Here is a 20075-nt window from a genome sequence, read left to right on the forward strand (position 1 = left end):
GCCACTTGAGATATACAAGTGCTGCTCGAAAATAAAAAAAAGATCTTCACTTCTGTGTGAAAGTTTCCACAGTCACTCCACAGACACTCGAGTGAGCAGAGAAAGGCTGATTTCAGATGCAGAAAAAGGTCGCAGATGCTCTTTGTAGCACTCTTTCTTTAACATCAAAACATGGAGATTCACTCTCAGTTTTTACGTTTTTTACAGTTGGTTTAAATAGCTGAAAAGAAACTAGATCAAATAATTTCACAACAATCAGGTGGTAATTGATTTAATTTTTGTTTTTCCCCATTTACAATTTTAGTGACCCGCGTGTGCAGAAGAATAACTTTGACATCACATAGCAGTGTTTTTGAAAGCCATAATGGATGGCGTCGTTTGTTTATCAATGGGAGCCAAATGAGCTACATTCGCAACTTACATCCAACTTCTTCACAGCAGTCTGAACAGCCCGATTCAGATCTTTTCACCCAAAAAATCTGATCTGCGCCACTTTCACATGTACAACTGATTCGGATACGATTGTTTTCAAAGCGTCTGCAGTCTGAATGGTCATTTTAGTCGACTTTTATCTCATTAACATGAGACATCCTCATAATTTTGTAACAACAGAAGCCAGATGCAGTAAAACTGGACATAAACAGTGGCTAAAAATGATGGACTCATGAGAGAAGCCTCATCTGTGAAGCGCATCACCTCACAATCCGTCCACTCTTTGCTTTCACTACGCATCTAAACAGACTTCTCTACAGAAGCTGCAGTCAGTGCTCCACAAAAAGCCATTTCTATTCTTATGCTTTCTTTGTACGATCTTCTTTCATCTTGTTGTGATCTTGTGAGGATACTGCTGAATAAACTTTAAAATTGATCCCGTAAACGGCTCCATCCATAAACAGTGAAGTCTATATTCCTGTTCCGCATGTGCAGGTCGCACAGAAGTCTCACTGTGGTCGGGTTTAATTAGTAGTACGAAGGAAAAAAATGTATTTCATTAATAAATCAGAATTGAACATCAAGAGCTGCTGTGCACTCAAAAAACACAAAATCTTACCAAGTATTTTTGGTCTAGTTATTTTACTACAAATGAAATGAGACTAATATAACTTATAAGTAACTTTTCAGGAAGATATGTGAGCTGGTTTTAAGTCGATAATTCCTTAATATTGTTGAAAAAGAACTAGTTCGATTGGCATATTATTTCACTTGTAACATGTTACAAATGCCTTGTCACAAGTAAAATAAGCAGCCAATCGAACTTGTACTTTTTCTGCACTCGACTTAAAACAAGCTCCTGTATCTTGCTGAAAAGTTAATTGTAAGTTAATTTAATTTCAAGTGTACTAAGATATTTTCACTAATTAGACCAAAATTACTTGGTAAGATTTTGTGTTAAGACTGCTGTGAAAAAGTCAGACATAGCAAACAAAGCGGATTTGGGTCACATTTCCCTGCTGTTTGAACGTAGCCCAGGTTGCAATTTTGTGCACCAATGGATGAGTATGGTAAAATTTTGATACGAAACAAGTTTATGCATCTACAAAAGTAATGTTTTTTAATTCTGTGATTTTTCTCAGCGTCCTGTTGGTCAGATCAGCATGTCTGGGTTTTCAGGAGCGTCTCCTGCCTGCAGAGCTCTCTGGACGTTCTGCCAGAAAACTCCTGGATGCTGTACGGACCAGCTCAGGTAGGTGCGCTTCTTCAGCAGCTTCCTCATACGGTAATATGGAGACAGATGATGAGCAGAGATCTCCTCCAAAAACAGCAGAATCAGCACATCCTTCTGCTCGTCAAACAGACGAAAGCTGCAAAATAAAAAAAAAATAAAAAAAAATAAGAGTAGACAAAAGCAAATTAAAAACTTTAAATCTTTTTTTTAACTGCATCAAACCATCATATTTGGTTGAGAATGAGTTTGATCCAGATGAATGAGCATAGTGACAATTTCAGGATCATTGATGAAGGATCAATAAAGGGATTTTCCCAATGTTTATTTAAAAAAAATCCACATAATAACAGAGTTGAGCCCCACCTGGCCATCTGGATCTCTCTGGAGCACCATTTGCTCTCCAGGTAGCTGCGGCTGATCACACAGATGGTTTTCCTGCTGCCATAGATGGCGTCAGAGATGTTCCCTATGATGGGTTTCCCTGTGGATGTGATAGGTGTGTCTATTTTATTCTATAAACTTGAAAAATGAGCTCCAACATATATATTTTTTCCTATGTGTTTTATTCACTGAAGGAGTTTCCATGTTTATAGACTGAACTCCCAATAGAGTTGCCTTGAGACCAGTTGTAATCGTCTCTGTTCTGTTATCTTATTTTGAGATATGTGCTTTTATTTTGACACGGTAAAACCAGAAGTAGTTTTTGCTCCACAGAGGAAGAATACAAACACTTGCTACTAAGCTAGTTGTTTCTATGCTCCTATTCCTTGCTTTATACTAAAGCTATCTGCATGTTGCTCTTAAGACACTTTTGTCTAACAATATGGGTATTGAAGATTTTGTTATCTTCAGTACTATATAATTTAATTTTCTACTATGGCGTATTATGGCCATTGAAGATAGTAGAAAAAGGAATACATTTCTACCAGAAAAAAAACTTGGTTATTTTTGAGTTTCAAAAGTCAAAATGTTTCACTTTTGAAATTTTGCAATTTACATGATTTTGAATCTAAGAGATACATCTCAACATTTCTAGATTTTTCTGCTACATTTTCAGTGTTAGAAATTCATAAATTTCCAACATTTTTATAGAAAACTTCTGAGATTAATCATGAAATTTCTATGTTCTTCTACCACATTTTCGACTTTTGAAATTCAGAAGTTTCCAAGTTTTATTTATTTATTTATTTGAACATTTCTGAGATCAATCTCAAAATTTCTAGATATTTCTGGCATATTTTCAACTTTTAAAATTCAAAAATTTCCAATTTTTTTCTACAAATTTTCTGAGATTAATCTAAAAAATTTCAGATTTTTTTTTTTTGTTTGGAAATTTACTACTCTTCTTTTTCTCTACCTGCAATCGCCCTAATGCCCTGTCGTGATTTTCTTTCTAATGTACCAGCCTGTGTTGTTCATATTTGTGCACTTTAGTTCTATGGTGTTAATAAATATCAGTAAATGGAACTGGACTCTTCCATCCAACCAGTTTCTCATACAACTGAGCATTTTTGTCATAAAACCATCCAGCGTTCACCTGGTTGGAAATCTCTGTGGTGCAGGCAGAGTCTCCAGCCCTGTTCCTCCTCCAACATGGGAAGCATCTCTCTGTAAACCCAGTCTTCGTCATTGATGTGGTAGGACACAAAGGTATCAAACTGAGGATCGTCTCCGTCTTTCCTTTTCCTGCTGTCGTAGAGGAAGGCTCGGAAGAAGTGGAAGGTATAGCCTAGTTCCCACCTCAGGAAGTTATAGACAAAAGATGTAACGAGAGTTAGAACAACCAGACAAGAGCTGGAAACGAAGCAGAAGAAGCTGGAATCGTCCCAACAGGACAGGATGTCATAGTCAAACAGCAAGCTTCCTCGTTTGTCCGTAGGAAAGGAGCAGATGTACTGATGGGTGTTTGCCACTTGTGTTTGCTTTTGATTCTTTGCCCATAGGATAAAACCTGCGTTTGAGCAGTCGCAGGTGAACGGGTTGTTGCTCAGGTCCAAGTACGTCAGGAAGGGCAGAGTGTGGAAGACTGTTTAGTTAATCACACTGATTTCATTCTAAGCCAGTTTCAGATATCTGAGAGCAGAAAGATTGGCCTGCACCATAAAATCCAAAGCCTTGATCTTACAGTTGGAGAGATCAAGAGTCTGCAGGTTTGGGATTGGTTGAAGGAGGTTTGGATCCAAATTGGACATATCAGTCTCTACAAATGTCACACTCTTGAGTTGTAGGTTGGACTGAAAAGCGTCTGCAAATGGAGCATTTATGTAGACATTCACAGCTGTAAAGTCCTCCAGAACGACCAATGTTTCATAGGTTGGAGCAACGAAATGGGTACATTCAGAGGAAAACCTTGGTGATTGTGTCTGCAGATGACAGTGATGCTTTTCAAAGACTTTAACTGAATTAAAGCCCAGTAATTCATCGACTTATCAGTTTTTAAAGAGGGAACCATCTCAAGGTTTATTGTTAAATTTTCTAAGCACTTTAATCCTCTGAAATCTGGTTTATACCTGTGTGTAAGTGACACAGTAAGGGGTCGTACATTGTTTATTCCTTTAAATGTTGCAAGTTTCACTCTTTCAAAGGACTTTGATGCCACATTTAAATGTTTTATAGATCGTAAACCTTGAAAAACACCCATTTCTAGGTCCGTCACTTTGTTGTCACTTATATCCAAGACCTCAAGCCTATGAAGGGTTAACTTAAACACATCTTCAAGTTTCCGCAGTCTATACACACAACTTTTCAGCTTGGTAATGTAGTTACCATGCAGGTAAAGCTCTGTAAGGTGGGTGGTATTTACAAAATCATCACAGCTCAGTTTGGAGATTTGATTAAATTCAATATTTAGGATTTTAAGTGTCGAAAGATTCCTTATGCCATACGGCACCTCTGACAACTGATTGATTCTCAGGCTGAAAGTTTGCAGATTCGTCATTGACTTTATTGAACCTTTTGATAGTTCATTTATGTGTGTTTCTCCGAGGTCAAGCTCTGTGAGCTGGGAGCAAAGTGCAAGCTTTAGCCTCAAATTATTCAGATGGTTATCCAGCTTCCTCAGGGTTGGTATTTTGCAAACTGCAGATAGCAGCTCCTTAATGAATCTGTCCATGTTATTTAGTCTCAGGTGGTTCAGTGAGTCAAGACTCTGCAGGACTTTTTGAAAGCTTTTGAAGGAAAAACAAGGTTGACTGGTGTATAAAGGTGTTATGTTCTTGAGAAAAGTTTTGTCAGGTATGTCCCAGTTCAGGAAGGTACAATTTCTACACACAGCAAGATCCAACTTCATGATATTTGGAAATATTGGTGTTGAGATGCTGAAAGTTCTCATGTTAGGTGAAGAAATAATTAGCTCTTTGAGATTTAAGGTGAAATTGTGAAGCAGGTGTTTGGTCTCGAAGGAGGAGAACAGATTGTGTGTGAGGTTAACCGTCTGTATTTGCGGTAGCTGGAAGATCTGAATGTCAGTAACTTGTTGGATCTGATTGGTTTGTCAAGTCTTGGAAAGCGAACGTCTGAATGGAATGAATGTTGTTGTTGCTCAGGTCAAGCACAGTAAGGCTGGACAGGGCCTGAAATATGTTATTAGTCAGGGTGGAGAGGGTATTCCAGGTTAATTTAAGTGTTTTCAGAGTAACTCAAGCCTTAAAAGAACCGCTGTCCACACCAGAGATTTGATTATCTCCCAGATCCAGAATTCTCAGCTTTGATAAATCACAAAAATCATCTGTGTTAATCCTCTTCAGCTGGTTGCTGTTGAGTTTTACGACGGCAGAATCTTTGGGAATGTCATTAGGAACAGCCACAAGTTCCCTGGACGCACAGTCCAAAAAAACATCATCAGAGGGATTCTCCTGATAGAGAATAGTGCAACTTTTCAGCAAAAAAGCCAACGAAGGGTTAATATAAAGCAGAAGAAAGAGAAGCTGCAGAATTGGGTGTGAACGGAAACTTCCTGCAGCAGCCATGCTTTTATGGTGATTGTGAGGCTGTTATTGTTTTTCATCTGCAACATAAATACAGACACCAACAATAGTTAGTCATGGGTTTTACATGGTTTAAAAAGTATTAGGAAAATCTATTTGAGGCATTCACTTTGAGTTGAATTAATCTGATGTCTGAAAAAATAAACACATAAAACATTCATAATACTGAGGAGGGGACACATTTAGTCATGGTTGTCTAATATAGACAACCATGACTAACTATTATATATATATATATATATATATATATATATATATATATATATATATATATATATATATATATATATATATATATATATATACACAAACTACAGGTTTCTCACTCCATGACCTACAAATTTATTATTTACTTAAATGGATAAATCAACTACAGAGAGAGAAAATGGGTATAAAACCAACAATGAGGAAAATTATGAAAAAAAAATGCCACTAATAGATTGAAAGCAATCACAAAACTAGAAATGCAATGTTTTAGAAAAGGATTCATAAATACGACTGGTCACACACTGACAGGCCAGAGGTCGCGTTAACCGAATATTTTCTGTATTTGACCGGTTATTTTTAAAATTTCCAGCCCGTCGGTCATTTGACAGGTTATAATTAACACCCTTGACTGGTGCTCATACGAGGACATGATAGACTTTACGTAAAGAGTTTATCACAGAGGCAACTAAAATCAATTAATAAAAAATCCTTTCTGAATATCATCTCATGGACACTAAACTAAATGCGTCTTTCTGACCTATCCCATATCGATGCATAAACAAAGAAATGTATCTTTGGTTAAATATTAATTTCTCATACTTGTCGTCTACGATGAGCAGTTCTCGGGTCGCCCTTTGGGTCTGAACAGCGAACTGTGTTTCAGTTCTCTTTTTAAACCCGAAGAGAGACAAACTGTTGGGTTCATCTTCACACATCAGCTTTAAATACTGAGAAGACAAAAATAAGCGCCGTTACGCTGAATTTTCCAGTAATTCAAAACCTCACTGACTAATGTGCAACCTGGAAACCGAGACCACTTTTAGTCGATAAAATTACAAGTATTTACTTTAGCTCTTTGACCCTTTAAATAATTAGCATTCTTACTGTGCATGTTATATTAGAAGTGATAACACTAATCTGTAAAAAATTGCAAAGGCAAACTTAATCATCTTGAAAATGGGTGGAATTTAAATATAATAAATAATAATCGTGCACAAAGGCAAACTTGTTGTTTAACTGTAGCTTTCAGTCCAGGGTGATAATTATGACTTCCTGACAGCCTCACCACCTTAGAAACAAAACCTGTGACAAGTCAATGCAAATTTATATGAAGGGTGTGATTTGTAAAGTACTTTACAGTATAAAGAAAAAAATAAAAATACATATGAAAAGGTGACATTTAAGCATTCTATTTAAAAAAAACTATAAAGGATCAATTTAAAACAAATTATTCAGAGATGTTTGAGATATATTCATGGAAAGTTGTGGTCAAAAGTGATGTTTTTATTCTGCCCAATAGATTTTTAGTTTTACAGCTTTTGCATTTCTAAAGTTTTCAAGAAGTTTGTTGCAAAACTAAGAAGCATAAAAACAAAATGCTGCCTCCTTTTCCACTTCAGGTATTAACACAATTACTGACAAGACATGATGTGAAGTGTTGATAGCAGACTTTACCAAAAGGGTGCAAAAAAGGAGGAAACAAAAAAACCCTCAAACTCTGTAATTTATCACTGGTGGATTTGGACATATTAAAAAAAATTGTCCCAAGAATGGAGCTTTGAGGAACCTCTTACATTCCTCTGCTTGTTGCATCTTTATTTCTGTGCATGATATTTTCTGCAGCTGTACTCTGGATATGTGATTAGTTTCTTATCCGAGGTTTAACAGATGGGGAAGTAAAGGCGTCAAATCTGACTTGGAGACCTAAAAAGAAGCATTTATATTTATAACAAGAAATTATATAAAGTTGGGATTTAGGTTCTGCAAACATGGTGTGAAAGCAGAAATGGAGGAAGTTCTGTTTTTGGAGTGTTAAATACAATTTGTTCTAATGTTCAAAACAGTTTCAGCGGCAGTACGTAATGTTGACTCCATTAAAACTAAACATGCCAAGAGGTCAATAGGTTAACTGACATCCACCAATACATCAGTGTTTTCAGGCTGAGGACCGCTTGCCCCATTTAAAAAACGCCCGCGGACCACCTAACGTGAAATTGCCCTCTCAATATGTTCGACCTGAAATGAAAACATTACTGTCTCAACTCATTGTTCCTCCTAATGTGAAGGGTGTTTTGTAAATGTGACTGGATGCAATAAAATCATGAATAACTCAGGACTTTTTGAGTTACTTACAGATTCCGAAGGTCTGGATTCTAAGCTTTCAAATGATAGAAAACACACGGAGATCAAAACAAGTTATTCACTACAAGCGTTGTGTGAACTAATAATGTTTCAGAAGCATAATAAAATAAAAACACTCCTGAGTTGCGTTGGCAAAACCAAACATTTTCTTTTGGCCTGACGTAAATAGTTTTATTTTAGGTGTTAAGATGCAGTTAGCGAGCGTGGGGCGCAGTACTGCTCGCAGCAGACCTAGCTCTGCATCAATGGGGCATGCTGCGTATCGCAATGATGTTCAGAAACAGCAGTTATGCAACTTTCCACCGGTATCTTCAGGCGTTCTTTTTAGTCTTGAGCCATTTGTCTGTTATAATTTTTAAACACGGTAGTGTCACACTTTGAGCTAAAGTCACAGATAATAAGTGGTTGTTTACATGCAGTTCCTAGCGGGCCACTAGTGGGCGCCACGGTTTGAGAAAGACTGCCATAGAGGTATTTTACCATGAAACATCCACTTCAAAGTCTGCTGATTTTTGATGAGCGATGCTACAATTGCTTTTTTTTTTTAGTACTTTGTCTGATTATCTTGTTTTTCACTCAAACAAAAAACTCTTTAGAAAATTGACAATTTTCTAAGCAGCAAAACAGGAAGAATGTTTTAAAGTGAAGACCCTGAATTACTGTAAACAAATGGTTGATTCTGTGATGATGGAGCCACAGACGGTCGAGCTGCAGCGTCCTTGACCTGCCACAAAACGCTTGAAATGCAAAACAAAGACTGGAGGGTCCTTCACCGCATCAGAATCACATCGCTTAAGATATTTAAGAGCCGCTTGAAGTTAAAAAGGGTTTTCAGGTCTTTGTGAAAGTTTCCATGGACACTCAACACTTCTGAGCAATAAAAGACTGTTTTTACATGCTGACAATAGGCAGGAATTCGCTGTCTATAAAAACAAGGCTTCAAGTTTAATTTTTTCAAGAACATTTGGTGTTTTAGTTCCTTCATAACTTCACAAAGGACTCGAATCAACAAACCAGATGTAGTAGCATAACTCTCAAAAAAGTTGTTTTTAACCCCATGCCTCCCTTTAAATACTGACTCTGGCTGAGTTACAAAGTTTGTTTCTGAAGGAATCGTCTGATTTGTTTGCAGTTTGGTTCACAAGCAGACCAGTTAAGTTTACCAAAGTTTTTTTACGAACTGCTGCGTGTTTAAGAAGCACCAGGAGGCAGAACTTTACGGCAGCATGAGCTGATCAGGGCGCCGCCGGCAGCCAGAACAGGTGGTGGAGATCATAAGACGGAGACGACGCCTTGGAGACGTACGTAATAAACAGCATTATCAGCAGCAACTGCTGAATATTGGCTCCATAATGCTGGTGAGCAGCTTGATGTGCAACATTTAGCTTTTGTTGTTTCAGTTTCACTTTAATCGAGCTGAAGTGTTTAACCGCGGTTCTGTCACACTTTCATGAGAAGCTGCCACAGAGTTTTGATCCAAAGGAATGAAATGAACTTAAGGATGTGAAACAACAAGCACCCAAAGACAAGAAGTAGAAAATAGAAAAAACTTTTAAAATGTAACACCTGAAAAGACTTTTGGATTTAGAGTAATTGATTTATGGATGAAGATTGGGGCCAATGAAAAAATATAATGATTCTGACTTCTCAGAATTTTCACTTTAAACTCAGAATTCAGATTTTTTTTTCTCAGAATTTGACTTTGATCGTCTGAGATTAAAATCTGAATTATTTCATTCTTGTTTTGGTGGCCCTAATGTTCTTCCGTACGAATTGAACAGTGAATATTTAAAGGTTTTGATGGGTTTCATTTCATTCTCATTTTGAATCTCGCCTTACAACTTGATGATGATCCACTAACACAAAATGCAAACACTTATAATTATTTCCTTGATCCTTAAACATTTGGTAGTTAGCATATGTGGCAGTTTAACAAGAAAGCTACTTCCAGATTTTGAATTAAGATAAACTTTTCCATGATATTATACTAATTTTCCAATCTACTGAGATATGCCTACATAGTTTAAAGAACAATAAGAAAACAGTTTTATAACATCTGACATATATTTAACAAAATCCATTATCATAAACATTGTTAATTTGTCTGTTCAGCAGAAATAATACATTTCGTTTTTTAAGATTCTTTCTCCAATGACTGAATCACAGATTTGATAATTACTCAAATACTTTCAATTTATTAAACACCAAAATGTTCAGTTTGATTGCGAGTTGTCCCAGATTCATTACACAGCAAAGACTTGAAGGATTAAAAGATTAACCGCCACTGAAACATTCACTTCATGTTGGAAATTCATGATTTACATGCAGTAAAGCAGCCGGACGCTGCGGCCACACAGGCTGCCTTCTGCTCAAGGTTGGGCCAAGGAGGGAGTCATCCTCCTCTGATCCGAACTGAATTTAATTGAACTTTGGTGCGTATCAGTCTACCCAGACAGATATTCTCTCAACATTAAGTCTTCTTTGGCCTTAATCTCCTTTTCTCAGACCTCTTCCTCATAATCTCCCTCAGAAATAGAGCAGGATCTCTGCTCTCCCCCTTCGCTCCGTCATGGAGTCATCTTCCTTCTTGGCCCACGTTTCCTGTGTGTCCCTGGTTATCAGTTATCAATGAGGAGCACATTTCAGCATCCTCACCTTGTCAGCAGTCTGCTGCCGGCCTGCTGACACTAATAAAATCATTTTACTCAAATCCTCTTTCACTCTTGCAGCGCAAATTCATGAGCGCTGCACAGAAACCAGAGAGAAGCTGATTGGGTTTCAGGCTTTTTTCCTCACCCACATTTCACACATAATCTACCGGCTCAATACATCACTGACTCCACTTAGAGCCTCATTCATTTCTTTTTGTATTCCTACAAAATACATGATTTTGATGTTGAATTTAGAAAAAGGAGAAATCAGGTCTGTTCCTGAAACGTTTCTTCTCTTTTTATGTTTTATACGATGGAAAAAAACGCAAAATCTTACCAAATATTTTTGTCTAGTTTGAAGTGCAAATATCTCAGTGCACCTGGAATAAGATAAAACTAACAAAGTAATTCATGAGTAAAACATGGGGGATTGTTTTAAGTAAATAATTCCACAATATTCACAGAAAATTACCAGTTTCTCTGGTTATTTCTTTTATATCAGGAAAAAAGTATTGTAATAAATGAAATAACATGCAAGTGGAATTAGTGATTTTCTATGAATATTAAGGAATTATTTACTGAAAAGAAGCTCCTATATTTTGATTAAAAGTTGTCAGTTTTGTCTTGATTCAAGTGTCCTAAGATATTTGCACTAGAAACTGGAACAAAAATAAAAAACCCAAGTTCTAAAAAATGTGAGATTATCCAAATTTTTTTTTTCCACTAAATATTTCTAAAGTTTTTGTTCTTTTTTTTAGCAATACTAAACAAAAATACAAAAAAAAAAATCCATATTTTTTTTCTAAAAAATGAGAGTAATCTAGAAGTTTTTCTTTCTTTTTTCTTCTCTTTTTTTTTTTTTTAGCAAATTTTGAACTTTTCAAACTGAGAAGTTTTTTTTCTTTTTTTTTTGCAAATCCCAAAATACAAAAAAAAAAAATAATAAAAAATAATTCCAGGTAATTTTCAACTTTTTAAATTCAGAAGTTTTATTATCTTTTTTATTTTAATTTTTTTTGCAAATCTCAGATCTTTTTATTTCTTCTTTTTGTGGAAATGTACTTTGGCCTTTTGCTACATAAGCCTTTCATACATTCAGAATGAACGGGTGAATATTTCCCGCCGCCGTTTCCTGCTGGTAACCATGGTAACGCCGGGCGTACGGTTTCCATACATCAACTTGATCATCATCAGTACTTTTGTCTCCACTGGTTCCAGCTGAATAGCAGAGCTGGTCCAACTGTGTCTCTGTTTCCAGTTCACTTCCTGCATGCATCAGGCCTCATTTCTGTTTTCATCCTCCTGGCCTGTGCTTTCATTTCTTATTCATCCTGTTTCTGCCTTTGATTCTGGACCCCTTTGATTCCAGCATTAATCATGATGGACAGCAGAGGCCGGAGCAGACGGAGGACCTCGGAGACGACGCAGGACTCGCTCGGCCCACATGTTCGTCCTGCACTGAAGGTATCCACGTTCCCTGAAGTTGTCACAGTTTGTTGCACAGCGATCGCACAAACTTCACTTTATTCTTCTGGGGCTTCATGTGATAAACCAACAGGATGTAGCTCTTGCGGTAGCTGTGAAGTGGGAGGGAAAGGATTCATGTTTTAGAGTTGAAACAATATCACATAAAAGACAAAGACACAGCTAACAAAACATGGAGGACATCTGGCGGGAGGTTTTCTTGACAGCAGGACGAGTAGCTTTGCAAATCTAAACTTTCTCTGAAAATACAGAAAAAAGTTCAAATTAGATTTTTCAGAAATAGAAAAGTTACCAAAAATCCGTCAAAATTTATAAACTACATGCAGAAAAATGCATGGAAGAAAACCAACATTAGTTTATTTCTTCATGTTTTGTTTCTTAGAGGAATATTTGTTATGTATTTATATTTTTAAATTATTCTCAGGCTTGTTTCTCTTTTTGTTCCCAGCTGCGTTTAGCCTCAGTCCAGCTCTCCTGTTTTTCTAGTTTCCACATCTGTCCCATGTTTTTCCACTCGGTTCCAGTGTAGTTACAGTTACTTTAGTCACTTTTTGGAAAACCTGACTTTTAGGAATATCTTACTGTGTACTTTTTATTTTTACTTTAGTAACTTTATTATAAAGTATTTCTGCTTGAGTATAATTTCTGGGTGCTGTAGCCTATGGACTTTCTCCACTTTCGCTCTTTTGAAAGCAAAGTTAAAAGCTGCTTCTAACCCTGACTTTGATACCATTTCTCTCTCCAAACGGCTACACAGAAGTAAAACCATCAGATGCCTTCACAGGTTTGTGTTTATGAAGGATTTAGTGGTAAAACGTAAACCCAGCATCTCGTTGCGTCATACAGAAAAGACCAACTGGTGCGACTCAAATCACAACAAGCCGCTACGAGGCTCTCAGAGGAAAAAACCTTTCCTTTATCCTTGCCCCAAAAATTCGGCGGGGGTAGCCAATGGGCATGCAGTCTCCTTCCAGAGCTGTCTGCTAACTGTTTGATCCGTTCCCACAGGATTTTAAGGTTCTCCTTTTCTTGCTGGTCTTCAGAAAGCATTAGGCTCTCAAAGGCCGGAGCAGAAAGAGTTGGTCGGGATTTTCTGAGGCTCAGGCGCCGTGAAGCACTGAGCTGCTCGGTTGGAAGTGTGTTGGATCACTGGAAGAAGCGAGAAACGATTGTAAAGATGTCAAAAAGAAACCACAAAGTGACAAAGCAGTACTTCTACAGTCTAAAAGGTTTTGAGAATGGAAACCAATTAGATCGGTATTTCAGAAGCGGCAGCAGGGAAGCTTGAAAACGAATTGGGAGATTTTCTGTCAGCGGTGGTCAAACTGCTGGGAGGAGCATTTCTTCCAAAAACACAAACATGTTGGACGCATTGTGCTCACTTCTGTTACAGCAGGAACAAAAATAAAATAAAGTAAACATCTTTAACAAATCAAAATGACTGCAAACACAGACTGACTGTCCAAAAAACAAACTACAGCATCTGATTGAAACCAAGAAACTGAAGGAAATGAGGTGAGACGTTTGGGAAACGTGACGCTGTTGTGAATTAAAAACTTTGATCTGTTAGCTTTAATTAAACCATTTGTATTAAAGCGAAGGGAACAAAAATGATTTGTGGGATGACAGAAAAACCAAGTGCAGGGTTTTATAATTTTAAGGTGAAAAGTGATTGGACACGTTCAAAATTAGGCTGATGAGGCATAACATTATGACCGGTTACGTAAGACCAGCTCCGTTCCACTCACCATACAAGCTGGAGTTATGAGAATAAATTAGCTTATTAGAAACACCAGTTTTGTTTTTTTTCTTTTCTTTGTCTGCATCACAAGTCATGTGATCAACAAATAGATGCTACTGGCATAAAAGAAGAAGACAGGAAGTGGTAGAAAGATCACTGAGTTTTTTATTTTTTTTGTTAATGCATCAACAAATTTATTCACATCTTAATTGCGTTTCACAACTGCACAGTTGTTTTGTGTACATTAATAATGGAAACGCAGTCAATGATTTCCTCCATTTTCTCCAAAATCAACCCCCCGTCCCCCTGAGGTGTGGACAGTCAAGGTGTCCATCGTGTTTTGCACCAAGACATTTGCATTCACAGCAGATTTTTCCGTCCTTTAAGTCGTGACCTGTGACCTGCGTGGATGGAACTTGTTGGTCCAACACATCACACAAATATTTAGCTACAATATCTGAGGATGTCAGAGAGTTGTTGTGGCTCTACAGTCAGTTTGGGTTTTGGTAGGGTGGCTTATCTTGTTCTCATAAATCTGTGCAGCAGCTCTAACAGAAGAGCTGCTGCTCTTCTGTTAGTTTTTCTCTGAGGTTTTGATCTGGATCTGTTCTCAGTGGCTGCATGAAGGAACATCTCTGATGTTGGTGCTGCAGCTAAACATTTGTTTTAATATTAAAAGAAATACTTGAAAACCATCTAAGAATGATCACAGATATTCAGAAAAATCGGGAAAAAAACGGAGGTACATCTAAATACATTCTAGTTACTTTATTTCATTTATGTTTTTATTGCTGCTTTTGGCAGAAATTCTCCTGTTTTTTAGGTTCAAAGCTGAACATTATGGGCCTTCAAACAAAGTGTTAATTTTTTTAATCAGTAGTCAAGCTGCTACTTTATATTTTATCTGAAAACGACAATTAATTCTGAATCCAGGGCTGATAATTTAGATTTAACTTCCTGCTGATTAGTATTTAAAATAAAAAAAATCTCCATAACTTTTTTCCTTTTTCCTTCCATCTTTAATTAAAGCAGTCTTGATTAACCTAAAGGAATAGTGGCAAATAATTTGCAGCTAAAAGAAAATGATTAACATGCATGAATTCAGTGGCACAATTATAAACGAGAGACTTCAATTTACGCAATATTAGAATCAACAAAAGAACATTTTTGCTATAAAAAGTGACCAGCTGAGATATTCATATGTGCTCTTATGAAAGCAAAGTTATTCAAACTAGATGATCTTCCTTCTCCACATCACAGCATTCGGTCTCACTGAATGTAACATCTTCTTTTATTCTAAAATATCTTTATTAGAATTTTCTTGTTATACCGAAAACATCAAAAAATAAAAAACGTACCTGACGATCCCTCTAAAAACTCAGAGCTCACTCCGTCCGCACAAAAAAAAAAGTTTATGCTAAAAATAAAACCATGATCTGCGCTGGTGGCGAGTTGTAGATTATTTTACTAACTGTAAATAGTTTAAATAATTAGAATGATGTGTTACTGCCTGCTTTCTGGCTGCTGACGCATCGTGACGTCGACTGAAAATCCCTCTAATTCTGTTGGTATGACATAGTTATAATTATAAATAAAAGCGCCCCATCAGTCGTTTTTATTAAAACTTATGTGGATCTTTTTGAAACTTTTGAAGACCTTTGACTTTCCTGCTGCGGCTGCTTTGTACCTACACTGACCTTTGTCAGTGAAGGTCGCCGCTCCTTCCTCCTCCATACTGATGCCCCTGTTTTGTTTTCTGGGCGTTTCTGCCGGGATTCTCCAAACACCACTGAAGATGTTGGGCTCCTCCTCCCAGAAAGACGGATGGCTTCCTCTGCGTCAAGCCGCCGACCTTTCTGTGATGTATGGGGTCATTGGATCTTCTGCTCTTTCCTTCAGATTTATGAGGCCATCTGCAATAAAAACTTCATGACCTATTCAAGAAGCAGAAATCTGTGGCTTTTTTTCGGGCAGGTCGGCCGGCAGGTTAATTTCAATGAGGTGAGCAGAAAAACAACGATGACCTTACAGGGATTTTGGCTCATGTGACTTTTTACACTCGACGTCCAAAGTGATTTGAAAACTTAACAGCTTCGATTTTTCTGCAAAAGTAAATGTTTGATTTTAAACAGTTATTGGGCTTTTTTAAAAATACTCCTCTAGGTTGAATTTGCAGCGTTTAAAGTGTAAATACTTCATAGTTATATTTGAAGTCAGTGCACGAATGAGCCGCCTTTTATGCTGTTTGGGTTTTATGAGCATCCCTGATTTTGTAGTAGTAGAAAAAGTTTGATCATTTTGTTTTTGTGGGTAAAAGCTATAAAACATTAATTACCCTCGACGTCTCCTGTAGTAAGACTTGCTGGAGTATAATAGTGCTATTAACTAAATAAATAGATTTTTACAGAAATGCTGTCCACTAAAATGTTCTGTCTCCCTTTTTATTTGGGTAACAAATGTTGCAGATTATAAAACAATTTTTAATGTGAGTCAAAGATAATATGAGATTCAAATGATTTAATTAAGTACGAAAAATGTCCAAACCAACTTGGGCTACTGTAAAAAAGTTAATGAGGTTTTTCCATTTTGGTGGAAAAGTTTCATAATCTTGCTGACAGGATTGATTAACTCGTGGTTTTCAAACAGAAACAGATTATAGTCCAGATCACAGCAGCTCAGTCAGATTTAAGTACAAAATCTACATTTATTTAGTTGTTTTATTCATTTTGGAGTAAATACGTTGTGCTTCAGACAGCCGTCTGATTCCTTTAGCTATAGTAGACTTCAGCTGAAGAGCTCCACCTGGTGGTGGAAGGTTGTTCAGCTCCTCCAGAAGGAAGTGAAATCATCTCATTAGCAATAATATCCAGATGTAACTGGACTTAAACCCTCTGGTTTCCCACATGTGTCGTCTTCTCCTGGGAAGGTTCTCCATGTTTCTCCATTAATGGTTCCCAGTTGGTCGCTGGTGTCCCACAGCCTCGTAAATGACTTTTTAACCCTCTTCAGACGGTTTGATCTCATTTCCCTGGAAGAGCCAGTCTGACTGTCTGAGGGTAAACAGTCTGGACTTCTTCGTTTCAGCTGCTGATCCTGGATTAAACCAAATCAGAGACTGAAAAAAGAACATTCACTTCTTTTGTTCTCATTTCAGTAGTTTATGAATCAAGTTTGTTTGTGTTTCAGCAACATGGCAGTTCAAAAGGTTTTACATCTTAAAAACACAACAAACATTTTATCAAATGCCATCATCACAATCATGACTACACATCAAACATGTTGGTCAATGTTCCATTTATTGTGGCTCAAAGAGCGACTGAACAGTCGGGGTTCAGTCTAGATTTAGAGGAAGTCAGGGTTTCGGCTGTCTGCAGTTTCCTGGAAGTTTATTCCAGAGTTGTGGCGCATAGAAGCTGAGTCCTGCTTCTTTATGCTTGTCGATCAAACCAGAACCAGCAGACCTGAGCAGTCTGGAAAGTTGATGCATCAGCAGCAACATGACATGTTTCACTGTGATGCAGAATCATGTTTACACATCGGAAACGTAGATTAACTTTCTGGGTGGTTTTATCCAGTCAAACAGTCCATATGCTGAAGCTTTGGGTCTAAATTTAGTTGAACAAAATCATCTGCTTTCTCCCCCAGGTGTGTCCCTCTCCACCAGTCAGGTCTCTGTTCTTTAAATCTCTTTGTTATTCCGTCTTTCCCTCATCGAAGGTCTGCAAACTCCATCTTTGCTGCCCCCCTCCTTTCTTCTCGTAACTCTTCCATCAAAATCCAATCAGCTAGCAGATGTTTTAAATTCATCTTTCATACCTCAACACATTTTTTCTGCTGATCTGCTGCCGACTGCGGATCATTGTGCGCCGCTTACTTTTAAATTAACATTCTTTGTTGCAATTGATCTTCGCTTTCCAGCGGTTTGTTCAAACACAGCCATGGCAGTAACATGTTGAAACATCAATAATTTGGTCATGAATATGTATGGAGCTGCGATCCATCAGCGTCCTCAATCCAGATTCCTGCAGCTTCATCAGAGGTGAAGATTAAAGGCTTTGGTTTCGTCTCTGCACACCTGAGCCTCATTCTTCAGCAACAGCAGCGGCTAATCACAAATCCTTTATGAGACCCGGGATGGAAATGGGGAGGTGAGCTCGGGAATCTGAATGGCGCTGATTAGTTCCTGGAGAAAATGATTTTTAAGAGTCTCGCCGCTGCTTGTCCTCACCTGAACGAGGAGTGGAGAAACTCTCGAAAGAAATGGGACTGCAAATAGCTGAGATTTGGCTTTGTGGGTGTGAAAGAAAAGTCGCACAAGAAAGCATCAGATTGTCCAACTAGAATAACACTTCTTTCTAAGTGCAACTATTTTGTCCTGTTTTAGTTCGTGCAACACATTTTTCAGACTTCTTTTTGCAGCGTTAGCCCAAAAGCTGTGAATGAGGTGACAGCAGTCTGGGTTTTTAGGCTTTACTGGAGGGAGAAAGACTTCTGCTGCTGAATAATCCAATAAAATCCTGCAGACAGCTGCACAAAAAAATCAGAGCGGAGAGCAGGAGAGGATCTGAAAGATGGAGAGCAGGAAGTCCTCAGTAAAAGCAAATAGACCTTTTTATCGATCCTTCGCAGGTGATCGCTGAGCTGGGAGGCTGAAACTGAGACACAAAAACTCCCTGAACGCATGAAATTCATGGAAATACAGAATGAAATTGATGCTGGAGCTTAAAGTTACAAGCAGAACAAAGGCAGAAGAACGCAGCTTTAAATTAAGAGGGAACAGAAACTTTCGTTAAATTTAATGCATTTTTTACTCAATGGGAGCAACAGATGGCATTTTTATCAAAACGTTTCACCAACTTTTAACATTTTCATACTTCATCAGTCACTCACAAACTGAAACATTCAATAGTCTGCAAAAAGCAACAGCAGATGTTTGCAGCTGAACAGTTTTTCTATACAACTTCACCTGCAGTATCGCATCTATTCAGGCGGCGCTTTGGGCCGTTATAGATCGAAATTTGAGATTAATCTGAAATTTTCTAGAAAAATAAGAAAATTTCTGTTTGAAAAGTTAATAGCAACTTTTAAAACTATTCTATTGTTTTTGGTGGAAATTTACTCCATTGTTTATCTACAATGGCCCTAATTTCACATCAGCATACATTGGTTTTCCAATTACACGAGAAGATCCTTTTAAAGGCGAATTAAGATGGAAAAAACAATCCTAAATGAGCAGGAAATTAAATTAAAAAAAGGACAAATGGGAAGAATAGGAAACTGGAAGTCAACAAAGAACAATTAGGAGAATGACTAAAATGAAATCAAATGAAAATATGGAAAGAGACCAGAAAAACACAAACAGACCCAACAAATGTAAAGGAATAATAGTACAAACTGATATATTGTGTTTTATTGACGGTAATACATTTAGCCATTTAGCTTAGACAACAATATTCCTGTTCTGTCTCGTTAGCAGACATGTTTGTGAACCTTTTCTTTTATCAATCTATGATCTTTAATGCTTAACATTTAAAACTCATGCAGTAACTCCTCTTAAATAATGCCATATTTTAAGTTTTTTTTCTTAAATATTTTCAACCAGTTACATTGTTTCCTCGTTATTTTGAGGCTCTGAAGTTTTTGGGGGCTTCTTCTAAGTTGCTTCGTCGTTTCATAGAAAGACAGTGCTTCTGTTTTTAATTAATGGACATTTTAGAGTTGAGGATGCTTCACCACAAACAAGCATCACTTCTCGGCACTGTCTGTGTGCAGGTCGTCATTTGTTCATTTCAGCTGCTTGTTGAGATCATTCTTGTGAGACGCCCCAAAGCTGAAAGCAAGGCCAACAATCTGAGCCCAGTTGGGTCGGAGCATTGATGTTAAGCTAGTTCTGCTTTATATTCTCTGATAACTAATCCACACTGGAGCCTCGCTTGTTGCTGCTAGTTGGTTCCTCCACGCAGGATTCACAACCTTGATTGCTGCTCGCATGATAATGAACCGCCAGGATGTCACTACGGGAGTTTCATGCATCCCTAAAGCAATGTATGACTTGCAATGTGAAGCACACTGTGTCCTTGATGAACCCCAGAATGCATTTCCAAGATCCTGCAGAGAAAATCAACACTACAGCTCTGGTTTAAGGGGTCTTAAGACGTACTGATAGCAACCTTAAACTGCCCCGATTTCTGTTGCAA

General features: G+C 37.6%; 1 protein-coding gene and 1 long non-coding RNA gene across 2 annotated transcripts in view; one reads left to right on the top strand and one right to left on the bottom strand.

Annotated features, from left to right (window-relative positions):
• LOC145553721 (uncharacterized) overlaps nucleotides 1-12040 on the top strand; it is a 28439-nt gene extending 16399 nt beyond the window's left edge. Inside the window, exons 5-6 of the long non-coding RNA XR_014089759.1 lie at nucleotides 1575-1684; nucleotides 12022-12040. This is a non-coding gene — a long non-coding RNA (uncharacterized LOC145553721). The remainder of the gene's footprint in view (nucleotides 1-1574; nucleotides 1685-12021) is intronic.
• On the bottom strand, nucleotides 1586-5747 carry LOC145547543 (toll-like receptor 4). Its single transcript, XM_081612588.1, is given in 5 exon segments — nucleotides 1586-1802; nucleotides 2030-2147; nucleotides 3204-3960; nucleotides 3963-5154; nucleotides 5156-5747. Coding segments are annotated over 5 exon segments (2763 nt in total). The 5' UTR covers nucleotides 5635-5747.
• Nucleotides 12041-20075: the final 8035 nt, after the last annotated feature.

This window comes from Poecilia reticulata, chromosome 11, assembly GCF_904066995.2.
Source record: "Poecilia reticulata chromosome 11, P_reticulata-male-v2, whole genome shotgun sequence".
NCBI lineage: Eukaryota > Metazoa > Chordata > Actinopteri > Cyprinodontiformes > Poeciliidae > Poecilia > Poecilia reticulata.